Source organism: Spea bombifrons, chromosome 10 (assembly GCF_027358695.1).
Source record: "Spea bombifrons isolate aSpeBom1 chromosome 10, aSpeBom1.2.pri, whole genome shotgun sequence".
NCBI lineage: Eukaryota > Metazoa > Chordata > Amphibia > Anura > Pelobatidae > Spea > Spea bombifrons.
Window position 1 is genome coordinate 23598824 of NC_071096.1, and position 22993 is coordinate 23621816.

Consider the following 22993-nt stretch of genomic DNA (forward strand, 5'->3'; position numbering starts at 1 on the left):
GTGATATGACCTTCCGGTGCTCTATCATAGAAGCCCCTGAGGAAGTCCCGGGTAACAGCGGAGGTTGTCTGCGCACGTCGCGCTGACGTTCACCACCTGCCCCCCACTTGACACCAGGGAGTCTGGAGGACAGGGGACAAGCCTGGGGATGCATCGGTAAGTCAGGGGGCATAAGGCATATCTGAGGGACAGAATGGCAAATATCAGGGGTACATATCAGTGGGGTATAAGGCATATCAGGAGGGGGCTGAGTGGCATATAAGGGAGGCAAAGTGGCATTTAGGGGTATAAGGCATATCAGGGAGGTAGAATGGCATACATGGGGGTATAAGGCATATCAGGGGGGGCAAAGTGGCATATAGTGGGGTATAAGGCATATAGTTAGATAGGCTGAATCAAGCATTTCCCAAATCCGTTTATTTCTTGCTGTTGATCCAAAAGAAGGCAAAAAAGGCAGTTGTGGCTCTTTCCAATTTTGCACAAACTAGGGAATAAAATTCCTTCTTGACCCCAAAATGGCAGTCAGATCTCTCCTTGGATCAAGAAGCTGTTTCCCCATAATTTAAATATTGTATCCCTGAATGTCCCTGAATGTCTGGGGTGCAGAGTGGCATATAGGGGGTGTAAGGCATATCTGGGGGGTAGAGTAGCAAGCCGTGGGGTAGATGTGCATAACTGGGGGGGGCAGGTAGGCAAATAAAAGGAAATAAACATATCAATCATAGTTTATATTAAATATATATACTAAAAAATTCAGATGTTTTCTTTTTTTTAAAATTAATATTCAAATTTTGGGGGGTTGTCTTGTAATCGAGCAAATACAGTATTTTTGAAAACTAGACACCCCAGGGTACCATTTCGATGCACTAATTCTATTTGTCTAACTTTGGGGTAGTAATTTATTTTGTGTTTTTTATCACAAAAATTGCACTTCAGGTATGGATTTGCAGCTCCTGGTATACGTCACTTTCAAACAACACCCCAATATGTTTTAGGAACATCTCCCAAGTACAGCGATTTGTCGGGTTGTTTCGGAGGTAAAATGCTACATTTGAGAAGTGCGCATTTTTTTACTTGGAAATTCGAAATCCGGTACTACTGCTCCATGTCCTAAGTGGGCCATCTTTGAAGCCAGCTAGTTTATTTTACCCCATCGAACCATATATTTTTGAAATCTAGACACCACAAGTTATTTCAAATGACGGTATTTTAACCCTTTCCATGCACTAATCTTACCACCAGCTTTTGTCAAACTTTGTGGTAGTAATTGTACTTCAAGTATGAATTTACAGCTCCTGGTATATGACACTGTCAAACAACATGTTTTTAGCAACATTTTTTGAGTACAATGATACCCCCCCATGCATGGGTTTGTCTTGTTGTTTGGGGGTTAAAAGTCCACATTTGGGAAGTGCACTTTTTTTTCCATTTTGGTCAGTCTGTGGCTATGACCTGTCTTTGAACCTGGCCACTCCAGTTGACCCCATTAAACCATTCATTTTTTTTTTAAAGTAGACAAATCTTGGGTATTTGAAACGCTTTTATTTTAACTATTTCCATGCCAGGATTTTTGGGAAGATACTGCACGAATTATAGCACTTGCTGATAATAAACTTTATTTTTTTAATTTTATTTATTTTATTATTTTATTACTTTTTTTTACATTTTGCTGGAACTGAATGGTTCCCCTGATGGTGACATCACTGTATAATTTTTAAATGTTATAACATTTTTTTTAATTTTTTTTAGCTATATTATTTTTTTTCCAGATTTTATTTTTTAAATAATATTTTACTAATCACATTGTGATTTGAAAGCTGGGCTCTGTAGAGACCCTCTGGGAAACTTTGGCAACTTTTTAAATGATGTGCCGTGGAAAAATCTCTCACAGTGGCAGTTGTCCTGGGGTGGGTATTCAGTGTTGAAGCAATTGTTAATCGGCTCCTTAACTCTTTTAAAACAGGTGTCCATGTTGACGCCCCGAGGAGGGGCCAGATATGCGCCCTGATGCCAATCCCAGTGTTGCTGAATACCTCGACATTTAAGTGATCATAGAGCACTTTCTAAGCTTGTTTAATGCCATGACGTGCCAGGCATGTCATTGGTCGTTAACTGATCGTTTTTGCGTGACGTGTCTGGGGTTAAAGTAAGAGGTTAAAGTAAAGAGAGACATATATTTTGGCTGTGTAATTATGTACAGTATTTTTGTGATAATACAATCACAAAGTTAATATTTATGGAGAAAAACTGGCTTGATTGAGACTAAGCCAAAGTATGTGTGTGGTTAACACTAAGCAGTGTAGTAGTAGTATCAATAATAACCAAATTCTTCTGTATGTGAACGCTTGATCAATTTCCTGTAGGATGATTATCATTTTTTAGCTTGCTTATTTTTATCTGCTATGTTTATTTTCTCTTTTGTTATAACTAGAATTTAGGCAAATATGGACCCCTTCGATGTCGTGAGATGTATGCCCTTGATAAGCTGATGAGAGAGGCCCAGAATCTAGAAGTTATCAGCAGACTGTCAGCGGAAAAATCAAAAGTTGTGATTACAGCAGAGGACGGTGAGAAGTGTGAAATGTTAGACCAAGGAATGTATCCAAAAATCTAACCAATAGAACATGCATGTGGGATTACCGTATTTGCTCGATTATAAAACGAGTTTTTCTTCAAAGCACAGGGGACAAGCCTGGGAATGCATCGGTAAGGCATCGGTAAGGCATATCAGAGGGACAGAGTGGTAAATATCAGTGTGGTATAAGGCATATCGGGAGGCAGAGTGGCATATAGGGGGGAATAAGGCATATATAATGGACAGAGTGGTAAATATCAGTGGGGTATAGGGCATATCAGGGGGGGCAGGGGGGCATATAGGGGGTATAAGGCATATCAGGGGCAGATTGGCATATCAGGGAGGTAGAATGGCATATAGGGGGGTATATGGGATATCAGGGCGGCAGATTGGCTAATAGGGGGGAATAAGGCATATCTAGGGGGCAGAGTAGTAAATAGGGGGTATAAGGCATATCAAGGAGGCAGAGTGGCATATAGGGAAATATAAGGCATATTAGGGGGCAGATTGGTAAGTACCGGCCAGCAGCAGCGAAGGTTGTCTGCACGCATTGCACAGACCTCCACTGGCTGCCCCCACTAGACACCAGGGAGTCTGAAGCACGGGGGACAAGTCTAGGGACAAGTTTAGGGATCTATGCATCGGTAAGTAGGGGTATGTGGGGGGTAAGTAAGAGTGGCATAGGGGGGTATAATGGTTTTCTGGAGGCAGAGTGACATAAAGTGGGTTAAAAGGCATATCAGGGAGTCAGAGTGGCATATAGGGGTGTATAAGGCATATCTGGGGGCAGATGTGCATGACTGGGGCAGAGTGGCAAATAAAAGGAAATAAAAACAAAAAAAAAACATTTTTCTCAATCATAGCTTTTATTAAATATGAAAAACTTGTTTACATTAATATTTAATAGTAAATCCTTTTTCCCTATAGGGTAGTCTTATACTCAAGCTTTTTCTTTTTTTCTAAATTAATATTCAAATTTTGGGGGGTCGTCTTATAATGGAGCAAATATGGTACTTTAAAACAGGTTAAAGGATATAATGGAACATTTAAAATGATAAAATGAATTAATACAAATTACAATAAATACATAAAACAGCCTTTCCAAATAAAATCCACATATTAAGGCACCAAAGTCTCTTTGCTTTCATTGAACCTTTTCATTGATTCCTTTTACAACCCTTTAACCCCTTAATGACAAGACTGTTTCTTACTCGTAGTACACTTTGGGGGGGGGGTTTCAGTGTTGCTTTTTAGCTGTAATTTTCTTCTTTGTCATTTTGTGCACCCACATTATATATTGTTTTTTTCAGGACACGCAGGACTTTCTTTAGATACCATCTAATTTACTATAATAAAATATGGTGGTATGGTATTTCAAATGCTGGTATTTTGACCCTTTCCATGCACTAATTCTACCTCCAGCCTTTGTCAAAGTTTGTGGTATTATGGAAGTACACACACTATTGGGGTATATGTCACTGTCAAACAACACCCCAATATGCGTTCAGCAACATCTCCTGTTCACATGCATGGGTTTGTTGTGTTGTTCGTGGACTAAAAGGCCACATTTGTGAGGTGTGCATTTTTCAAATTGGAATTTTGACGTCCTATTTGGGATATATTTGAACCCAGACAATTCAAGTTACCTCATCAAATCATATACCGTATTTGCCAGAATATAAGCCCATAATCGGGCTTTAGCGCAATTCGTTTTTCTTTTTCATTTAGCCGTGCAGGCATCGCTGTAGAGGACCTGGATCGTCCTCTCCGGCAGCTAGTGGACGTCTGTGCGATGCGCGTAGAAAACCTCTGCTGCCAGCACCTCTGCATCGCGCAGACGTCCACTGGCCGACCCCTCTAGACACCAGAGACTCTGGGGGTGCATTGGTAAGTCTGGCGGGGGGGTGGCATTTCTTTGACAATGCTGTAATAAAAAACTGTCCTACAAGCGCTTGAAATTTTCAATGTGAACTTCTCACCTACAATTCTTGTGAAATTACAACCCCCTACCATTTAACCAAGGAAGGTGATGATTGCCTCACAGTTGGGTGGAGGGCAATTAAAGAAACCGATGGGGGTTTAAATAATAAAAAGTCACCCCCAACTAATGCATAAATGCCATCTGGAGGGGCATGCCCCCATCTCATTCATGTCCTGTGGAAAGAAGGGGGTCATTGATAAGTTCTCTTGGTAGGTGATATATCCAAGCACCCCTTGGGTCCCGTGAGGTTGGGTGATTAGTTTTAGCTTCAACCCTCATTCCATGTAGTATAAGCTACTGCAAACCTTAGTTTTGCCAACCTGCAAGCACTGGTACTTTGGTAAATAGACCTCCCATTTTTTTTAAATTGAGAGAACTTTGAGTCGCAAATGAACACGAACAGGTGTTTTGTCATTTAATTTGGCTTATTTTGTCATGTTTTGCTGGGGATTTATGCATTTACACTTTGGTGACATAAACAAATGTCCAGGTCATTCATGCTTACAGTCCAACTAAATTTGTTTCTTCTAGCTTTGTGTAATTAATGCAAGTATGGAAATGTTTTCATAATTTATTTTATTTAATTAAAAAGGGTTGATTGTTTCAACTATGTTTCATGTGATTATTTCCTCTGTAGTGTTGCCTTCCACGGTATACTTACACGTTAGCTATGCTAATTTATTTCAAACTACTCTTCTTTTTAGTGGTGCAATTTTCTGTTGATAAGGAAGGGGTCATGCCTTTCTGGAATGAATGTGTTCAGCCACCAGATGTCTACATAAGCCTAGTGGAGACATTTGTACATATTTTGAGTTCACATTATGCAGAACAAATCAACGCGCAACAGGAAGGACTTGCAGACGCAGGTATGTGTGGTTCCTCTTCCACATATGAATATAAGTAATGCTGATTGTATTTTGCTGTGAGCATGGTTGTTTCCTCACTCTATCTTATTAAAATAAAACATCAAATTTATTAGTGTATTTCATAAAATGACTAATAAAAAGACACCAGTGGATATCAGAGAACTGTAGATCTGTGTAGATTTATAATCCGCTAATCCGTAAAAATGTAATCATTGGTTTATTATTCATATTGTTCACTCTCTAAGAGGTCAGCCACTGATCTATATTCCACATATCTGAAATCGAAAGCTACAATAAGATCTAGAAACTGTGGGAATCTCTGATACAAGTTTTGCTACTGCACAGTGCAGATTCTTCAGGACAGATATTACGTTATATGTATTAAAATACTTTGTACATATCATTTAACCAGAACAAGTCAGAAACCAGTACTACTTTCTTTTAGTAAAGGAGAATCACATGCTATTCTCTTGCATATTTAGTCAATTTATTAGCACATATTTTTATCTTCATTGCAGTTTTCACTCGGTTGGTGGAAGAGATTTTAGACCGGAAGCTGCCCAAGCAATTCAGGACTACCTACAGAGAGAGACTGACAATCTTTCAATACTGGCAACACTTTGAAACTCTCAGTATTTCTAGTCTTGATGCTTACATTCAGGAACTGGCATATGAAGGTATAAAGGGGTACATATTCATCAGTTCACATATAAAGCATCCGTGTAAAATAACCGTGTCTATATGCGTGAAATAACAATATCCTTGTTTAACAGTGGTTTTGCTGGGGGAGGGAGCAGGTGCCTTCATTTGCTTGTACCCTTCCAACAGTGTGTGGCTATCATTCAGGGTTACTGAGTAGTTACAAGAGAGACATTTGATTCATTGGTGACTGAAGAAGCTGCAGCAAGTTAAAACAGCATCTCTCCCTTCTCTGTGGCAGCAGTACGTGTAAATATGGTAGAAAATTATTTGAAGTTTTTTGGTTTTGAAGTTATTCCTTCTTCTGAGACAACTAGCGCTGTAGACAGGAACACCACTATACTGAAGCCGCTATGGCGCTGTAGCTAGCCTTGGCTTATACAGTGAGTGAGCCCCAAACATCAGGCAGAATCAATGTTGGGGTGAAAACAGAACACTTTATTGGAAAAGCACACAGACCTGCATGCACCACGGTATCAGAAAAGGAGCATAATCACATTATGAAATATTAATACCCTGCCCAGACAGCCTAGCGTCACAGTCTGGCCAGCAAGTACAGTAATGCCGGTATGACCCTCGGTTTCATAGTGATCCTAAGGGAGCCGCGGTGATCCACATATGTCGCTGGATATCTCAGTATCCATAGATTATCCAGTCCAAAAAGCACCCCGATCCATGGGCAGGACTCTAAGGGGTAACAGTTGAAAGTTCCCCAGTACAGGCTGTGATGCAGCCGGGGATCCATAGCTGCGGCTGCTGAACATTTCAGTAACCACTCCCACCCCTACCCCACTGTGTATCCAACAGATCCACGAAAGGGCGCTGTAGGGCAATAGGTGTCCAAGATATCCAGGGTCAATCATCAGCTGGCATGATTTAGTGATATATTGTGTGCCCCCTTATATATTGTTCATAGATTTGCCACTGCTTCTAGGCTATATATACTGAAAAACGAAAAACTAAAAACACCCAAAAAACACGTGTAAGGTGATGGTAAAAGAATAGGAACCAAAAATATTTCTCTAATGTATCACTGCCGCAGCCCAACCAAAACGCTCCTCTCGGCGTTCAAACACGTAACCAGCAAAATTCAGGGCGCATGTGTACATAGAAAAAAGAAATAATCTGATAGTGTAATATTGTCAAAAACAATAAGATATGTAGAAGGTGTAAAATGCACTCACAAACAGTGCCAGCACAACAGGCTCGTCTGAGGTATGAAGACTGTTCTTTATTCTTTAAAATCTCTAAGAGCATAAAATAAAGAAAACAACCATATGGTGCAGTATCTTCCTTAATAGTATGTGCGCAAGTTAAAAAAGCACTTACAGGATGGTTGAATTCAAGTTGCTATTCAAAATAAATGTCCATTGAAGTGGATCAGGAACATGCAGATTAAAAAACTTTTCAACGCGTTTCGCCGCTCACTGGGCTTCCTCAGGAGAAATAAATATCAATTGATGTCATCCGCTATGATAATCCGCAATCGTGGTGAGTAAAAATATGTATAGGGGTTATGTTGTATTATTGTCAATGTCTGGCTCAATGTATAGTGATAGGGATTAAGCTGTACCACCATCAATGTGTGCCTCGGTATATAGTGATAGGTGTTATGCTATACCAACGTCAGTGCGTGCCTCAGTATATAGTGATAGGTGTTATGCTGTACCCCCGTCAGTGTTTGCCTCAGTATATAGTGATAGGTGTTATGCTGTACCCCCGTCAGTGTTTGCCTCAGTGTATAGTGATAGGTGTTCTGTTGTACCACTGTCAATGTGTGCCTCAGTACATAGTGATAGGTGTTATGCTGTACCAACATCAGTATGTGCCTCAGTATGTAGTGATAGGTGTTATGCTGTACCCCCGTCAATGTCTGCCTCAGTATATAATGATAACAGTTATGCTGTACCCCTGTCAATGTTTGCCTAACGATAGAAGCTATGCAGTTTTAAAGTGTGTGTGGGGGTGTGCCACATACAGGATCCGCCCCAGGTGCCAAATACTCTAGGTATGCCCCTGCTACTTTGGAGGTTCTTTTTTTAATCTTACTCCTTAAATCCTTAAAATTACCTTCCTTTTACTATATCTCATTTGTGCCAATGTGCACCAAGACAGCTGTATCTTCTTCAGTGCCTCCCAATAATCCGTCCACTCTGTCTGCAACATACCGAACTCAGACACCCGGGAGACCCCAATCCATTTGGTTGTTGCAGTCAGAGACAGATTACCCTGTATGTTCTTTTAATAATAGAATGCTTTACCACCACAACTTGCGTTAACCTCCCTTCTTTCTGGTTCTCCGGTACACTGGATGCGCTGCTTTCCTGACTGTTTACCACATCTGAGTCTGCCTCCCGAACATGCTCTCTTAAATGGGCAAATTTGTTGGGATGGAAAACTGTCTAACTGTCTCCCAACTACATGCCTGGCTCCCTTCTGACTGATCTCCTCCCACATTGCTAGGGGCCCCATCTAAACTCTGCTCCGTGAGCAAGAGACTCCTCTCAAGATTGTCAATCTCTCTCAATGTTCCAATATGCCTCTTTAGAACTCCAATCTGGCACACTTGCCACAGCGATATGTACCAAGGGACTGCTGTTCTAAGCATGTATACATATGGTGTGATGCACACTGAGTGAGATCCCCAAGCTTCCTCATACTTTATGGAGGTATGTGTGTTAAAATTGAAACAATATCTGGCTTACCTTGGTTTCTCTTACAATTCTTGTGTTATACTAACTGCTGTGGTGCACAAACTGACCACTTACAGAAAGCAAGACTTGCTATTTTCACTCTCCCCTCACACACACTCGAGTTTAAAATCTCTTCCAACCCTCTAACCATCTTTTCCCTCAGTACTGCTGCCCCCTTAACATTGAAATGCAGTTGTATATTAGATATTATAGTAGATATTTATGAAGTGATTTATGATATATACGTTATTTCTCACGTTTTGTCCATGAGAAAAAAATACTTCTTAGAATCTTTTGGGCAGATTGAGAGTATCATAAAAAATACTTCTTAGAATCTTTTGGGCAGATTGAGAGTATCATGTACAAGAGGCCTGGTGCTGAGGACTAAAATAGATAGAATCTAAACTCCTCGGCATCAATGTGTACTGGATAAAGATGATGTCAATGCTAGGCAGATAATATAAGATAGAATCTTATGTGATGGGATTGGGAGTACATCAGTACACTAAAAAAAAAAGTCATCATACGGGATGCCTGAAGCCCCAATTTTGTGCCACAAATCCTTTTCAATAAAATATGCAGATTGAAATAGAGTAAATAACACAAAGCCTCTCACTGATTTCTGGGCCTAGAAAGTTTTGTCCTCTGAAGTGACTACAAATTCAGGAGGGTGTTTTATCGCTGAATAAGTAAAAATTAAATAGTTCAATGTATTCCTACAGTAAAGTGCTCATAGTAACATAGTAACATAGTTCATAAGGTTGAAAAAAGACCAAAGTCCATCAAGTTCAACCTATATACCTATTGTGTCCCTACTGTGTTGATCCAGAGGAAGGCAAAAACCCTTATGAAGCAGATGCCAATTGCCCCATACCAGGGGGAAAATTTCTTCCCGACTCCAAATATGGCAATCAGAATAAATCCCTGGATCAACGTTCTGTCCCCATTAATCTAATATCCATAACTTGTAATATTATTGCTTTCAAGAAACACGTCCAGACTCCTTTTGAACTCTTTTATTGAGTTTACCATTACCACTTCCTCTGACAGAGAGTTCCATAGTCTCACCGCTCTTACTGTAAAGAACCCCCGTCTGTGCTGGTGTAGAAACCTTCTTTCCTCTAGCCGTAGAGGATGTCCCCTTGTTAAAGATACAGTTCTAGGTATAAATAGGTCCTCGGAGTGATCTCTGTACTGCCCCCTTACATATTTATACATAGTTATTAAGTCCCCCCTAAGCCGTCTTTTTTCTAAACTAAATAACCCTAATTCTGATCATCTTTCTGGGTACTGTAGTCCTCCCATTCCCCTTATTACTCTGGTTGCCCGTCTTTGAACCCTCTCCAGCTCCACTATATCTTTCTTGTACACTGGTGCCCAGTACTGTACACAGTATTCCATGTGTGGTCTGACTAGTGACTTGTACAGTGGTAGAATTATTTCCTTGTCGTGGGCATCTATGCCCCTTTTGATGCACACCATGATTTTATTTGCCTTAGCAGCAGCTGCCTGACACTGGTCGCTACAGGTAAATTTACTGTTAACTAAAACTCCTAAGTCCTTTTCCATGTCAGTCGTCCCCAGTGTTTTCCCATTTAATACATATTCCCAGCCTGGATTTTTCTTCCCCATGTGCATAACCTTACATTTATCTGTGTTGAACCTCATCTGCCACATCCCAGCCCAAGCCTCCAACCTATGCAGATCCATTTGTAATTGTGCACTGTCCTCTATTGTGTTAACCACGTTACAGAGCTTAGTATCGTCTGCAAAGATTGATACTTTACTATACAATCCCTCTACAAGGTCATTAATAAATATATTAAAAAGAATAGGACCCAAAACTGACCCCTGTGGTACCCCACTAGTAACAGTCACCCACTCAGAGTATGTACCATTAATAACCACCCTCTGTTTCCTATCACTGAGCCAGTTACTTACCCACATACACACATTCTCCCCCAGCCCAAGCATTCTCATTTTATGTACCAACCTTTTATGTGGCACCGTATCAAATGCTTTGGAAAAATCAAGATATACGACATCCAGCGATTCACCCCGATCCAGTCTTGAGCTCACCTCCTCATAAAAGCTGATCAAGTTAGTTTGACAGGACCGATCCCTTGTAAACCCATGCTGATATGGAGTCATACATTTATTTTCATTGAGATACTCCAAAATAGCATCTCTTAGGAAACCCTCAAACAGTTTACATACCACAGAGGTTAAACTAACAGGCCTATAATTCCCCGGGTCACTTTTTGTCCCTTTTTTGAATATTAGCACAACATTTGCTATGCGCCAGTCCTGGGGAACAGACCCTGTCACTATAGAGTCCTTGAATATTAGAAATAGGGGTCTGTCTATTACATTACTTAACTCCCTTAGAACGCGGGGGTGAATGCCATCTGGACCTGGTGATTTGTCTATTTTGATTTTTTTAGGCGGCACTGCACTTCTTCCTGGGTTAGACAGGTGATATGTACTGGGGCATTTATCTCATCCTGCTGTATATTATCTGGCATTTCATTTTCCTCCATGAATACAGCATTACTTTTTAAGGGGCCAACGCTTTCATTTTTAACCTTTTTACTATTTATATAGTTAAAGAACATTTTGGGGTTTGTTTTACTCTCTTTGGCAATGAGTCTTTCTGTCTCCACTTTTGCTGCTTTTATCTGATTTTTACATATTTTATTTTTTTCCCGATAGCTTTTTAGTGCTTCCTCACTGCCTTCCTGTTTTAGTAGCTTAAATGCCTTTTTTTGCCATTTATTGCCCCCTTTACATTTTTATTTATCCACATTGATTTTCTCTTGTTCCTGACTCTTTTATTCCCATACGGTATGTACCTTTCACAGTTAGAATTTAAGATATTTTTAAAAATCTCCCATTTAGTGTCCGTACTCTTGATTTTGAGGAAATTTTCCCAATTTACAGTGTTAAGGGCTTCTCTTAGTTGATCAAACTTTGCCTTCCTAAAGTTCATAGTTCTTGTGGCTCCTCTAGGAGTTCCCTTATTGAAGGACAAGTTATAATGTATTATATTGTGATCACTATTTCCTAGGTGTCCCCTGACCTGCACATTAGTTACTCTGTCATGTCTGTTGATTAATATTAAGTCCAGTAGGGCGCCCCCTCTGGTCGGGTTATGTACCGTTTGGGACAGATAATTATCTTTACTTATAGTCAGAAACCGGTTTCCTTTATGAGATTCACAGGTCTCGGTTTCCCAGTTTATGTCGGGATAGTTAAAGTCCCCCATAAAAACCACCTCATTGTGATTTGCTGCCTTGTTTTTTTGCCTTAATAATTGATCTTCTGCTGCTTCCATTATATTTGGTGGCTTGTAGCAAACCCCAATCAGTATTTTATGATTTTTCTTTCCATATATTTCTACCCATAATGACTCCACATTATCATTTCCCTCACATATATTCTCCCGCAGTGTGGCCTTTAGGCTGGACTTTACATAAAGGCAAAGTCCTCCCCTTTTTCGTTTTTTTCGATCCTTCCTGAATAGACTATAACCCTGTATGTTAACCGCCCAGTCATAGCTATCATCCAACCATGTCTCTGTTATACCCACTATGTCATAATTTTCTTCAGACATTATTAACTCCAGTTCGTCAGTTTTATTGGTCAGACTTCTGGCAATAGTAAGCATGCAATTTAGAGGTGTATGTTTTTTTTTTCCTATGAAGCCTATCCCTATTAACTATTCTAACCCCTCTGCTCCACCCCAGGTACATTTATAAGCCCCAGCTCTCTATCTACACTATCTTCCCCTTCTTTATTGTAGTTTCCCTCCCCCCATTCCCTAGTTTAAACACTCCTCCACCCTTCTGGCCATCTTCTCCCCGAGCACAGCTGCGCCCTCCCCATTGAGGTGCAGCCCGTCCCTACGGTAGAGCCTGTATCCAACAGAGAAGTCGGCCCAGTTCTCCATGAACCCAAACCCCTCCTTCCTACACCAGCTTCCGAGGCACTTGTTTAGCTCCCTAATCTCCCGCTGCCTCTCTGGTGTGGCACGTGGTACAGGTAATATTTCAGAAAATACTACTTTGGAGGTCCTTGCCTTAAGCTTGCCACCTAAGTCCCTGAAATCATTTTTAAGGACACTCCGCCTACCTCTTACTTTCTCATTGGTGCCAATGTGCACCATGACTGCTGGGTCTTCTCCAGCCCCTCCCAGTAATCTTTCAACCCGATCCACGATGTGCCGAACTCGAACGCCAGGCAGACAACACACAAAATGTGGGTAAATGCCTCACGCATTTAAACTGAATACCTTAATAATAAATGATTACCTACAGCCTCCGCCATATTTTTAATAATGAACCAATCAGAAAGCTTCTTCAAGTGGGATAATTGAATTGTGACAGAATGACCTGTTATACAGGGCCCCAAGGTAGTCAGAGATGGCTAAAGGGGATTAAAGGTTGGGTTGTCTACATATACCTGTTTATCAATGTTAATGCAATTCTGTGGATATATAAGGCTATGTTTTACAACAATACAATGTTCAATTTGTTGTAATTTCATGGTGGTCGTGACTACTTTTGTGATCTATCTATTAGCCTTCTGAGGCTGGAGACTATCCTGAGGGACAGACGAAGGATTCATAGGGTATCTATAGCCCTAACTAAGCAAACCATTACACTGATTGTTTTTAAATTCTTCCCAGATCCAGACAGCGTCAATAGTTATAACTTGTATGGTACTATATAGCAGCTATATTACATAGTATTATATATATATATATATATATATATATATATATATATGTATATATATATATATATATTAATATATATATATATCTCAGGTAGGAGGTGGAAAACAGGAACCACTGGATTTGCACTAAATAAAAATTCATATTCATAAACAAATTATATGGCTGATAAGAAATTGCTTCAGATTTTTGAGGAACAATGTGAGATTAAATGTATAATCACATGCTTTTTGCTATTGATACTAGAAGGAAGTGATTGGCTTTTTGAACTATATCCCTGTGGTTCCAATAGGTATAGTTCCTGTAAATTTGCTCATACAACTAAAACAATTATTTGTTCCAACAATCAAAAGAGATTGAAAATTCCAGATTAAATCAATTGTAATGCAAAAAATGGTGTCAGGCATACTAGTCCAGGGGTGTCCAAGTTTTTTCTGCAGTGGGCCACTTCATCAGAATTGTATACGTGCGAGGGCCGCACTCATTTTTCACTGTGAGAAAATATGGCCTTTAATAAGATATGCAGATTAAAATAAAGTAAATGACACAAAACCTTTACTTTTGTGACTGCAAATTCAGGATTCTGGATAAGTAAAAATGAAATGAAATTATTTTAGGGATGACCTAAAATAAAAATTCTGGGCCAAAACCGAAAATTCAGGGTTCACTTAGCCGAAACTGAAAGTGACCCCCCCACACACTTTTAATAAAAGTAAGTTACTGTTACTTACCTGCCCCTGGCTCCCACGTTGCCGCCACGGAGGAGAGGGAGGCCCCCCTCCAATACACGGCCACCGGAGCCACCACGGAGGAGAGGGAGACCCCCCCCCCAACGCACGACCACCGGAGCCGCCACGGAGGAGAGGGAGACCCCCCTCCAACGCACGGACACCGGAGACGCCACGGAGGAGAGGGAGACCCCCCTCCAACGCACGACCCTCAGAGACGCCACGCGGGAGAGGGAGACCCCCCTCCAACGCACGGACACCGTAGCCGCCACGGAGGAGAGGGAGACCCCCTCCAACGCACGGCTACCACCGCTGCAGCCTCCTCGCAGGAGAGGGAGGCCGCCCTCCAACGCGGTGCCGCTTCCGCCGTCATCTACCGGATTGCCGCGCAGGACAGGCAGACCTCCTGGAACACGGCGTCCGGTTTCGGTACTCGCGCGCCCTTTAGTGGTGAATTCCCAAACTGCAGGCATTTATGAGGGGAGATTGTGCCACACTCATCATGGTGGCGATTCCCGGACATTGGAGGTGACGTCATGAGGTTTGGCGGGAGATTTGAACTTCCTCTGCGGTTCCTATTTAAACCTCCTCAGTTCTGTCTGACTTTGCCTTCTGTTGGTTGTCTATGCCTTGTGCTAGTCCCCAGATAGCGTTTTCTGATTCCGTATTCCTGTGTATGATCCCGGCTTGTCTGACTTCGTTGATTTCCTGATTCCTGACCTCGGCTACGTTTACGTTTATCCTGCTTTCCTGAATCCTGACCTCGGCTCCGTTATATGACTATCCTGCTCTCCAGAAACCTGACCTCGGCTTGTTTGACCTGTTCTGTCCTGGAGTCCTACCTGACCACGGTGTCTCCTAACTACTTGTACGTGACAGTTACACACCAAAATTGTACAAAAAAATATATATATTATGATTGTTAACAGCAATCTCAGGCATACCCAGATTCCAGCATGTACTGGTTGGCTGGGCATTGTATTTTTTGTCCAATTTTAGTGTGTAACCACACTTTTATTAAAAGTAAGACACCACAATTGGACAAAAAAAATCAACAATATGACTTGGCATGATAGGAGTGTGATTGCTTACAGCAAACACACTCTTTTTATACCCAGGCAACCAATAAATGCTGAATCCCAGGCATGATGGGACTGTGATTGCTGTTAGCAGATTGCTGTTAGCAGTCACACTCCTATCATCCCAAGTCAGCCAGTACATGCTGGTGCAGGGTGGCTGTAAGTGCAGACCCCATACTGCTGGCAGCATCAATACACAAGGGGGCAGCTAGCTAGGTTTCAGCATGTACTGGCTGACTTGGCATGATAGGAGTGTGATTGCTAACAGCAATCACAGTCCCATCATGCCTAGGTTCCAGCACTTACACATCCATGCTATCACACACATTCATTCACAGATTCATTCCCTCAATCAGGCATACTCATTCAAACACCATCCCCACCCCCTTACCTTCACTACAGCTCTCGATGCCGATCACAGACGTCAGCGGGGGGCGCGGCCTCTCTCGTTCTCCCCACAGAGGAAGCAGGACTGGAGCGGAGAATAGACCCTCCCACAAGTAAGCAGCAGGGCTCTTGTGATCCTGGCTGCCTATCTCACGCGGGCCGCACCTCGAGGTGCCGCGGGCCGCATTTGGCCTGCGGGCCGCATGTTGGACGCCCCTGTACTAGTCGAATTCTGCAAGAAAGAATGAAAGAACATATTTATGCTATATAATTTATCAAATCTCTAGTAAATAGACATTTGTAAATCTCTAGTAAATAGTGTTTGTGACAATACTAGATTTTCCTTATTTAAATGACAGATGTAGACATGCCAAGGATTCAATACATTTAGCATCCTATGAGATAAAGTGCACTCAGCACCATATAAATTCACCTCAAAACAGTGTCAAATCTATCCATCTATGCAGGGCTGCTGTCAGATGGTTGCAATCAGTCCCTGCATATGGGGGCCAATGACAGATTAAGGAGGCCATTTTACAACTAATTTTTAGAAGAGTTGAACCCCCTGGGTTATTTAGTCTTAGAAAAGCTATGGTTTTATAAGGTTTAATCGAAATATATGATAACAGCACAAGATCAAAAGAGATATGTGAAACTTCTGCCTTTGTAGTGTGCATGTTCCAATTTTTACTTTTTAATGTTCTCAAAACAGTTGGGACATTTGTAAAATGAAAAGGATGTAGTTCAATAAAAATTGAGTTTTTTCCTGGATAGAAAATCTACTGCAATGTTCTTGTAAAAAATGAACAAAAATATATTATGCTGGGTTATTAGGTTTTAAAAATATGTATTTTTGTCAGGTGTTTTGAAGTTTTTAACCTCTCCCATTCCAGCATATCAAATTTTGAAAAACCCTAGTTACAGAACAGAGATGCGCATCTTTTCATATGCCATGTAGGTTTTAAAATAGGTAAAATTTTAAGGCTTATGAACACAAAATCAAAAAATGTAAATTAATATATTTGAGACCTCATTTTGCATTTTAATAAGTTTTGTACATTTTGTAATTGGTAACACTTTGAAAATGTTAAATATGTTCAAAATGTTTTTTTGACTAATTACAATAGTTAGTGTATATGAGTATATTATCAAAAGGAAACCACCACACTTCCAGAACAAAAATGTTTAATCTGTATGGTTTACATTAAAAGGGGGGGGGGTTCTGAAAATGTTTTCATCTCTGTACAAGTGCCCATTTCTTTTTTGCATTTCTTTTTTTGCATTATTTGTACTAAATGTTGGACGTATATCTAAAAATTATATTAAAAGAAAGTTCAAGTGTCCTTGAAAAACAATATATAATTTGATTGGGTGCACAAGCAATTTAGGAGAATCATGGTTAAGGAAATACAGTGTAAAAATGCTAAAAAAGTTTCAGGCTCTTACCTACAAAACACCCTAGTAAAGAAGAAGTTAAGCATTTACCAGGTTATATTGTTATAGGGGGCTCTTCAAAAAAAAAATCCAAATTGACTCAGTTGCATGCACTCTGAATAATTATTTAATGTATTCCCTTACCAGAGCTCTTCATCCAGAATGTGAACTCAGATGACCAAACTGTGGTTCTTAAAGCATTGAAGAGAGTGTCTGAGAGTATCATTCAGAAAAAAGGGTTCAAAACTCTAAGTTTACTACTCACTAATGGAAGTATTAGAGTGATTGCAGCAATAACTTCTCTTCTTAGAGGCTTCTCGGAACACCAGAAATTTAGAGAACGGGTAAGTACATATAAATTTGATTTTGTGATCTTTCCATCTTTAATACCATTAACCCTGCAACACTGAGCTTTAAATAGTTAGGCCTACCTATTTGATGTTTTTCACTGTTCAGTATAATAAGGTGTGTTTGATGAAGTGATCATTGTTTTATGCACTTCAGGAATAAACAGGGCTATGACTGATCCATTCACAGTTATTTTAGTGATATGCATGTTGGTGTTATCATAACCAATGTAACAAAAACTAGGTAGTCCTTGTAACTGGAACCAGGTAGACAGGACATGGAGCTGTACCACAAGTAGTGATATGACACACCAGTCAGGATGCAAGAGAACACACATTTTTGGGCATACGACTGGGTATGGTTTATCTAGCCATTTTACCAGGGGAAGGGGAGTTGATATTCAATAGGGAACAGCAACAGATTAACATAACTGTAGTAATGACCCTGGTTAATTTCCAGGTTACTCTAGGTTATTACTCGGATATGCCCTCAATGGCAATGGCAACTGAACGCCCTCCCACACTGATTTTATATGATTCATTTATTATCTTATTTTTAATATATACCGTATTTTTCGCTCTATAAGACGCACCTGCTGATAAGACGCACCTAGATTTTAGAGGAGAAAAAAAAGGAAAAAATATTTTGAGCTAAAAAATGGGCTAAAATATTTATTACAATAACTGAATAACTTAACATGAACAATAGCCAACAGCAGCATTAAGAACCATCATTACCAATCCACAGATTCCACACATACCAATCCACACATATACCAATCCACAGATTCCACACATACCAATCCACTCTCACTGTCACTCAGTCTTACTGAATGATTTCCTACCTTCTTTTCTACCTCTTTTCTTCTTACAGCAGTCTTCTTTTTACAGCAATCCTCCTCTTCGCTCCTCTTCTTCTGTCTTCTTCCGGGTCAGAGGGCACTGTGGGCGCGGCTTCAGTGCCGCCGGGGTTTGTTGTCAGATCCCGGCGGCACTGAAGCCGCGCCCACAGCAGCAGTTGCCGCGCGGATCGCAAGAGAGCAGTATCGGAGGTCTTTAACAGACCTCCGGCTCCCTTGAGTGATATTAAGCCGGTTCAAGGGAACCGGCTTAAAATCACTCAAGGGAGCCGGAGGTCTGTTAAAGACCTCCGATACCGCTCTCTTGCAAGCCTGCTCCTCCAGCGGCGGACATTACTGTCCGTCTCTGGAGGGGTGCCGGGTGCCGGCAAGTTGGCACCCCCTGATGAGCGGCACCCGGTGCGCTTTTGGTGAGTATATGCCCCCCCCCCTCCCTGCCTGCATCTTCGCTCCATAAGACGCGGCTGATTTTTCATCCTACTTTGGGAGGAAAAAAACTGCGTCTTATGGAGCGAAAAATACGGTATATACCGTATTTGCTCGATTATAAGACGACCCTGATTATAAGACAACCCCCCAAAATCTAAATATTAATTGAGGAAAAAAAGAAAAAGCCTGAATATAAGATGACCCTATAGGAAAAAAGTTTTAACAGTAAATGTTAATTCATGTAAACTATGTGAACAATTGTTTGTTAATAAAAGCTATGATTGAGAAAAATATTTTGTTTTTATTTCCTTTTTTTACAACCTGCCCCCCAGTTATGCACATCTGCCACCAGGCTTGCCACTCTGCCCCAGAAATGCCTTATACCCCCTATATGCCACTGTGCCCCATGATACGCCTTTTAACCCTCTAAATGCCACTGTGCCCCATGATACACCTTTAACCCTCTATATGCCACTGTGCCTCATGATATGCCTTTTGACCCCATATGTGCCACTCCGCCTCCAGAATTGCCTTATACCCCTATATGCCACTCTGGCATTTAGGGGGTTAAAAGGCATATTATGGGGCAGAGTGGCATATAGGGGTATAAGGCAATTCTGGAGGCAGAGTGGCACATATAGGGTCAAAAGGCATATCATGGGGCACAGTGGCATATAGAGGGTTAAAAGGCATTTCACAGAGCACTCTGCCTCCAGAAATGCCTTATGCCCCTGTTTAACACTCCCTCCCCCTCCCTCCTCCAAACTTACCAGTGCTTCTGAGTCCCCGGTGCTTAGTCTGGGCAGCGTGTAGAGCTCTACGCGATTCGCGTACACAACTTCCGTACGCGAATCGCGTAGAGCTCTACACGCTGCCAGAACTAAGCACCGCTGCGGGGATCTGGATCTTAGTCTCATAATCAGACCTATTTGAGGTCTGATTATAAGACGACCCCGATTATAAGACGAGGGGTATTTTTTAGAGCATTTGCTCTGGAAAAAACCTTGTCTTATAATCGAGCAAATACGGTATATATATATATATATATGTGTAATGTCAAACCTAGGAAAGTAACTTTGTCATGTGGAATCTGCGATTACTTCATAGACACTATGTATCCTGCTTTATACAAGGTTTCTAGGACTTGTGTAAGGGGTTGTAATGTATTCCTCTTCACTATCATGCGATAGGTAAATATCATCAACGTAAGAATTGTGTATCTAAATAAGGATGTTTAACCCCGTACATGTACTGCTGCCGTTAAACAGCTGCATCGCTGAGATTGCGGCTTTGCAGCATTCCACGGAAGCCTCACAAGTGAGGTTGACCGTGGATCTGGGGAGGAAAGCCCTCCCCACAAGAAAAATGGCCGGCAGGCTAAAACAGCTTAGGAAGTGATCGGAATTGCTTCCTAAGCATAAACACATTTTCCATTTATCTTTAATTTGTATAAAAAGATGGATATGACCCTTCTCCTTTTAAAGTTTGTACAGAAACTTAATGTAACATTTCTTCCAGTAAAATATTTGGTTGTACTAATGAAATGTCTGCTTGTGTATCAAGAAGTCCAGTATAAAAATTGTCTTTGTACAGTATTTGTAATTTTAAATTCTCCATTTTAATGTTCATCAGGCTTTTCCTCAGACTCTGGTGCAGGAGAATCTAAGGTCTTCCTAATTTTATTGACCTTTTTAGTTGTAGCAGGTATAGCTGCAGATCTCTCCCCTGGTCTCACATCTTGGCGAGCCTGCCCATATCTATCAGGGGTATGAATTAAAAAGGGCGCAAGCCATATCGATTTTGAGGTTCCTGTCTCATTATTTCCTCAGTTAGTGGAGCTAATGGAGCTTCCCTTCTAGGCTGATTTTCAGGCCCTTCTCTGTGTACTGCTTGCAGCTGTGACCTTGCGTGTCTGCGTGAGTCACACTGTCTAGCACAAGAGCAACCATTCTTTCTTTTGTCCTCCTCCTTCTGTCTATTAGTGATGTCCGGATCATGAACGAATCGTTCATTTGATCCGGTTCTTTTTAGTGATCCGGATGAATCGGTTCACTAGACTGAATGATTCATTTGTAGCGGTTCAGTCTGTGAATCATGCAGCTGTAACCTGATCCTAGAGCTGTGAGTCATCTGCAGAGCACTCAGACACAGACTCTGGGGTCAGGTTACAGCTCATTAATTCACACAGGAACGATGACTCATAGAGTCAGAGAGTCGTTCAAAGAGTCGAATGATCCGAAGAGTCGAATGATCCAAAGAGTCGAATGATCCGAAGAGTCGAATGATCCGAAGAGTCGAATGATTCGAATCTTACAGGGATCCGGATCTTACAAGGATCCGAATCTTACAGAGATTCGAATCATTCAGAGAATATTACTGATACCATACTTTTATAAATAAATACATTAATAATGTTCACACTGCCCCCAGGATTTAGATTCCCCTGAGTTTGCCCCCATTTACCTATAACTGCACCTACAGTTAACTTTATTAAATTAATTAAATTAACCCTCAGTCATCAGCATAAAATTCTCACTCACAGCAGCAGCTTCTACTTACCAGTCCCTCCCTGTAATCACTGTGACAACTGGCCCCGCCCCTTCCTTCTCCAGAACCACATGGCTGTGACACTCATCTAACTGTAAGTATAAAATTAATATTTGGGCTGCTGAAAGTTAGGGGAGGTGGGGGTTAATTTAGGGGCAGCTATGGTTAATGGGGTGTTTGGGGTTAATTTGAGGCAGTTGTGGTTAATGGTGTGGTTTAGGGTTAATTTAGGGGCTGTTGTTGATGGGGTCTTTAGGGTTAATTTAGGGGATGCTGTGGTTGATGGGGTATTTAGAGTTAATTTAAGGGTAGTTATGGTTAATGGGGTGTTTAGGGTTAATTTAATGATGAGGACTGAGGGTTAATTTAATTAATTTAATAAAGTTAACTTAAGGTGCAGTTAGAGATGAAGGGGGACAAACTAAGGGGAATCTAAATCCTGGGGGCAGTGAAGATTAACCCAGTACTTATTTATAAAAGTATGGTGTCAGTGTGATGCGAACGGGTCTGTGACTCTATGAGGGCACTATGAGATATCTGGGGAGGACGGAGAGACATATCTGGGGGTATAAGGCATATACGGTATATAAGGCATATGTGGGGAGGGCAGTGTGACATGTCTGGGGAGGACGGAGTGGTGTATCAGGGTGTATAAGGCGTATCTGGGGCCACAGTGGCATATCTGGAGGTAAAGTGGAGTGGCATATGTAGGGAGGGCAGCATGGTATGTCTGGGGAGGATGGAGTGGTGTATCAGGGGGTATAAGGTATATCAGGCACAGTGGCATATGTGGGGGTACAGTGGAGTGGCATATGTGGGAGGCAGCGTGGAGTGGCATATGTGGGAGGCAACGTGGAGTGGCATATGTGGGGAGGGAAGCATGGCATGTCTGGGGAGGATGGAGTGGTGTATCAGGGGGTATAAGGCGGATCAGGCACAGTGGCATATGTGGGTGGCAGCGTGGAGTGGTATATGTGGGAGGCAGCGTGGAGTGGCATATGTGGGAGGCAGCGCGGAGTGGCATATGTGGGAGGCAGCGCGGAGTGGCATGTCTGGGAGGCAGCGCGGAGTGGCATGTCTGGGAGGCAGCGCGGAGTGGCATGTCTGGGAGGCAGCGCGGAGTGGCATGTCTGGGAGGCAGCGCGGAGTGGCTTGTTTGGGAGGCAGCGCGGAGTGGCATGTCTGGGAGGCAGCGCGGAGTGGCATGTTTGGGGGGCATCGCGGAGTGGCATGTCTGGGAGGCAGCGTGGCATGTCTGGGCTCAAATGTGCATAAATTGGGGGGGCTGGTTGGGAAATAAAGACAAGAAATGCATTTTATCAAAGTTTTTTTTATTCTGCTGTTTGTATTTAACATCATTTGTTTATTAAATTATTTTAAATAAAAGAAAAATCGTTAGTTGCAGCCCTAGTATTTTTTTTTATTATTTCTGGGATCTTTTTACGTTCTTCAATAGGACGTCTTTTGATCTGTCTTTCTAAATCTAATATAAATCCTTGTCCCTTTATGAGGGACTTCAAGGAACCCCAAACTATTTCATGATTGTTTTGGGTAAATCTCAATCCCAAAGACTATGCTGCAAAAATACCTGCTGGACCAGTGAACTTGTGCTAATGTGTCAGCTAAAGAAGCC

General features: G+C 41.5%; 1 protein-coding gene across 3 annotated transcripts in view; it reads left to right on the forward strand.

Moving 5' to 3' along the window:
* RIPOR1 (RHO family interacting cell polarization regulator 1) overlaps positions 1–22993 on the forward strand; it is a 234713-nt gene that overhangs the window by 176320 nt on the left and 35400 nt on the right. For all 3 annotated transcript variants that reach the window (XM_053449343.1, XM_053449342.1, XM_053449344.1), the window contains exons 16-19: positions 2432–2567; positions 5261–5422; positions 5941–6099; positions 17325–17521. In XM_053449343.1, coding sequence (XP_053305318.1) covers positions 2432–2567; positions 5261–5422; positions 5941–6099; positions 17325–17521 — 654 coding nt within the window. The remainder of the gene's footprint in view (positions 1–2431; positions 2568–5260; positions 5423–5940; positions 6100–17324; positions 17522–22993) is intronic.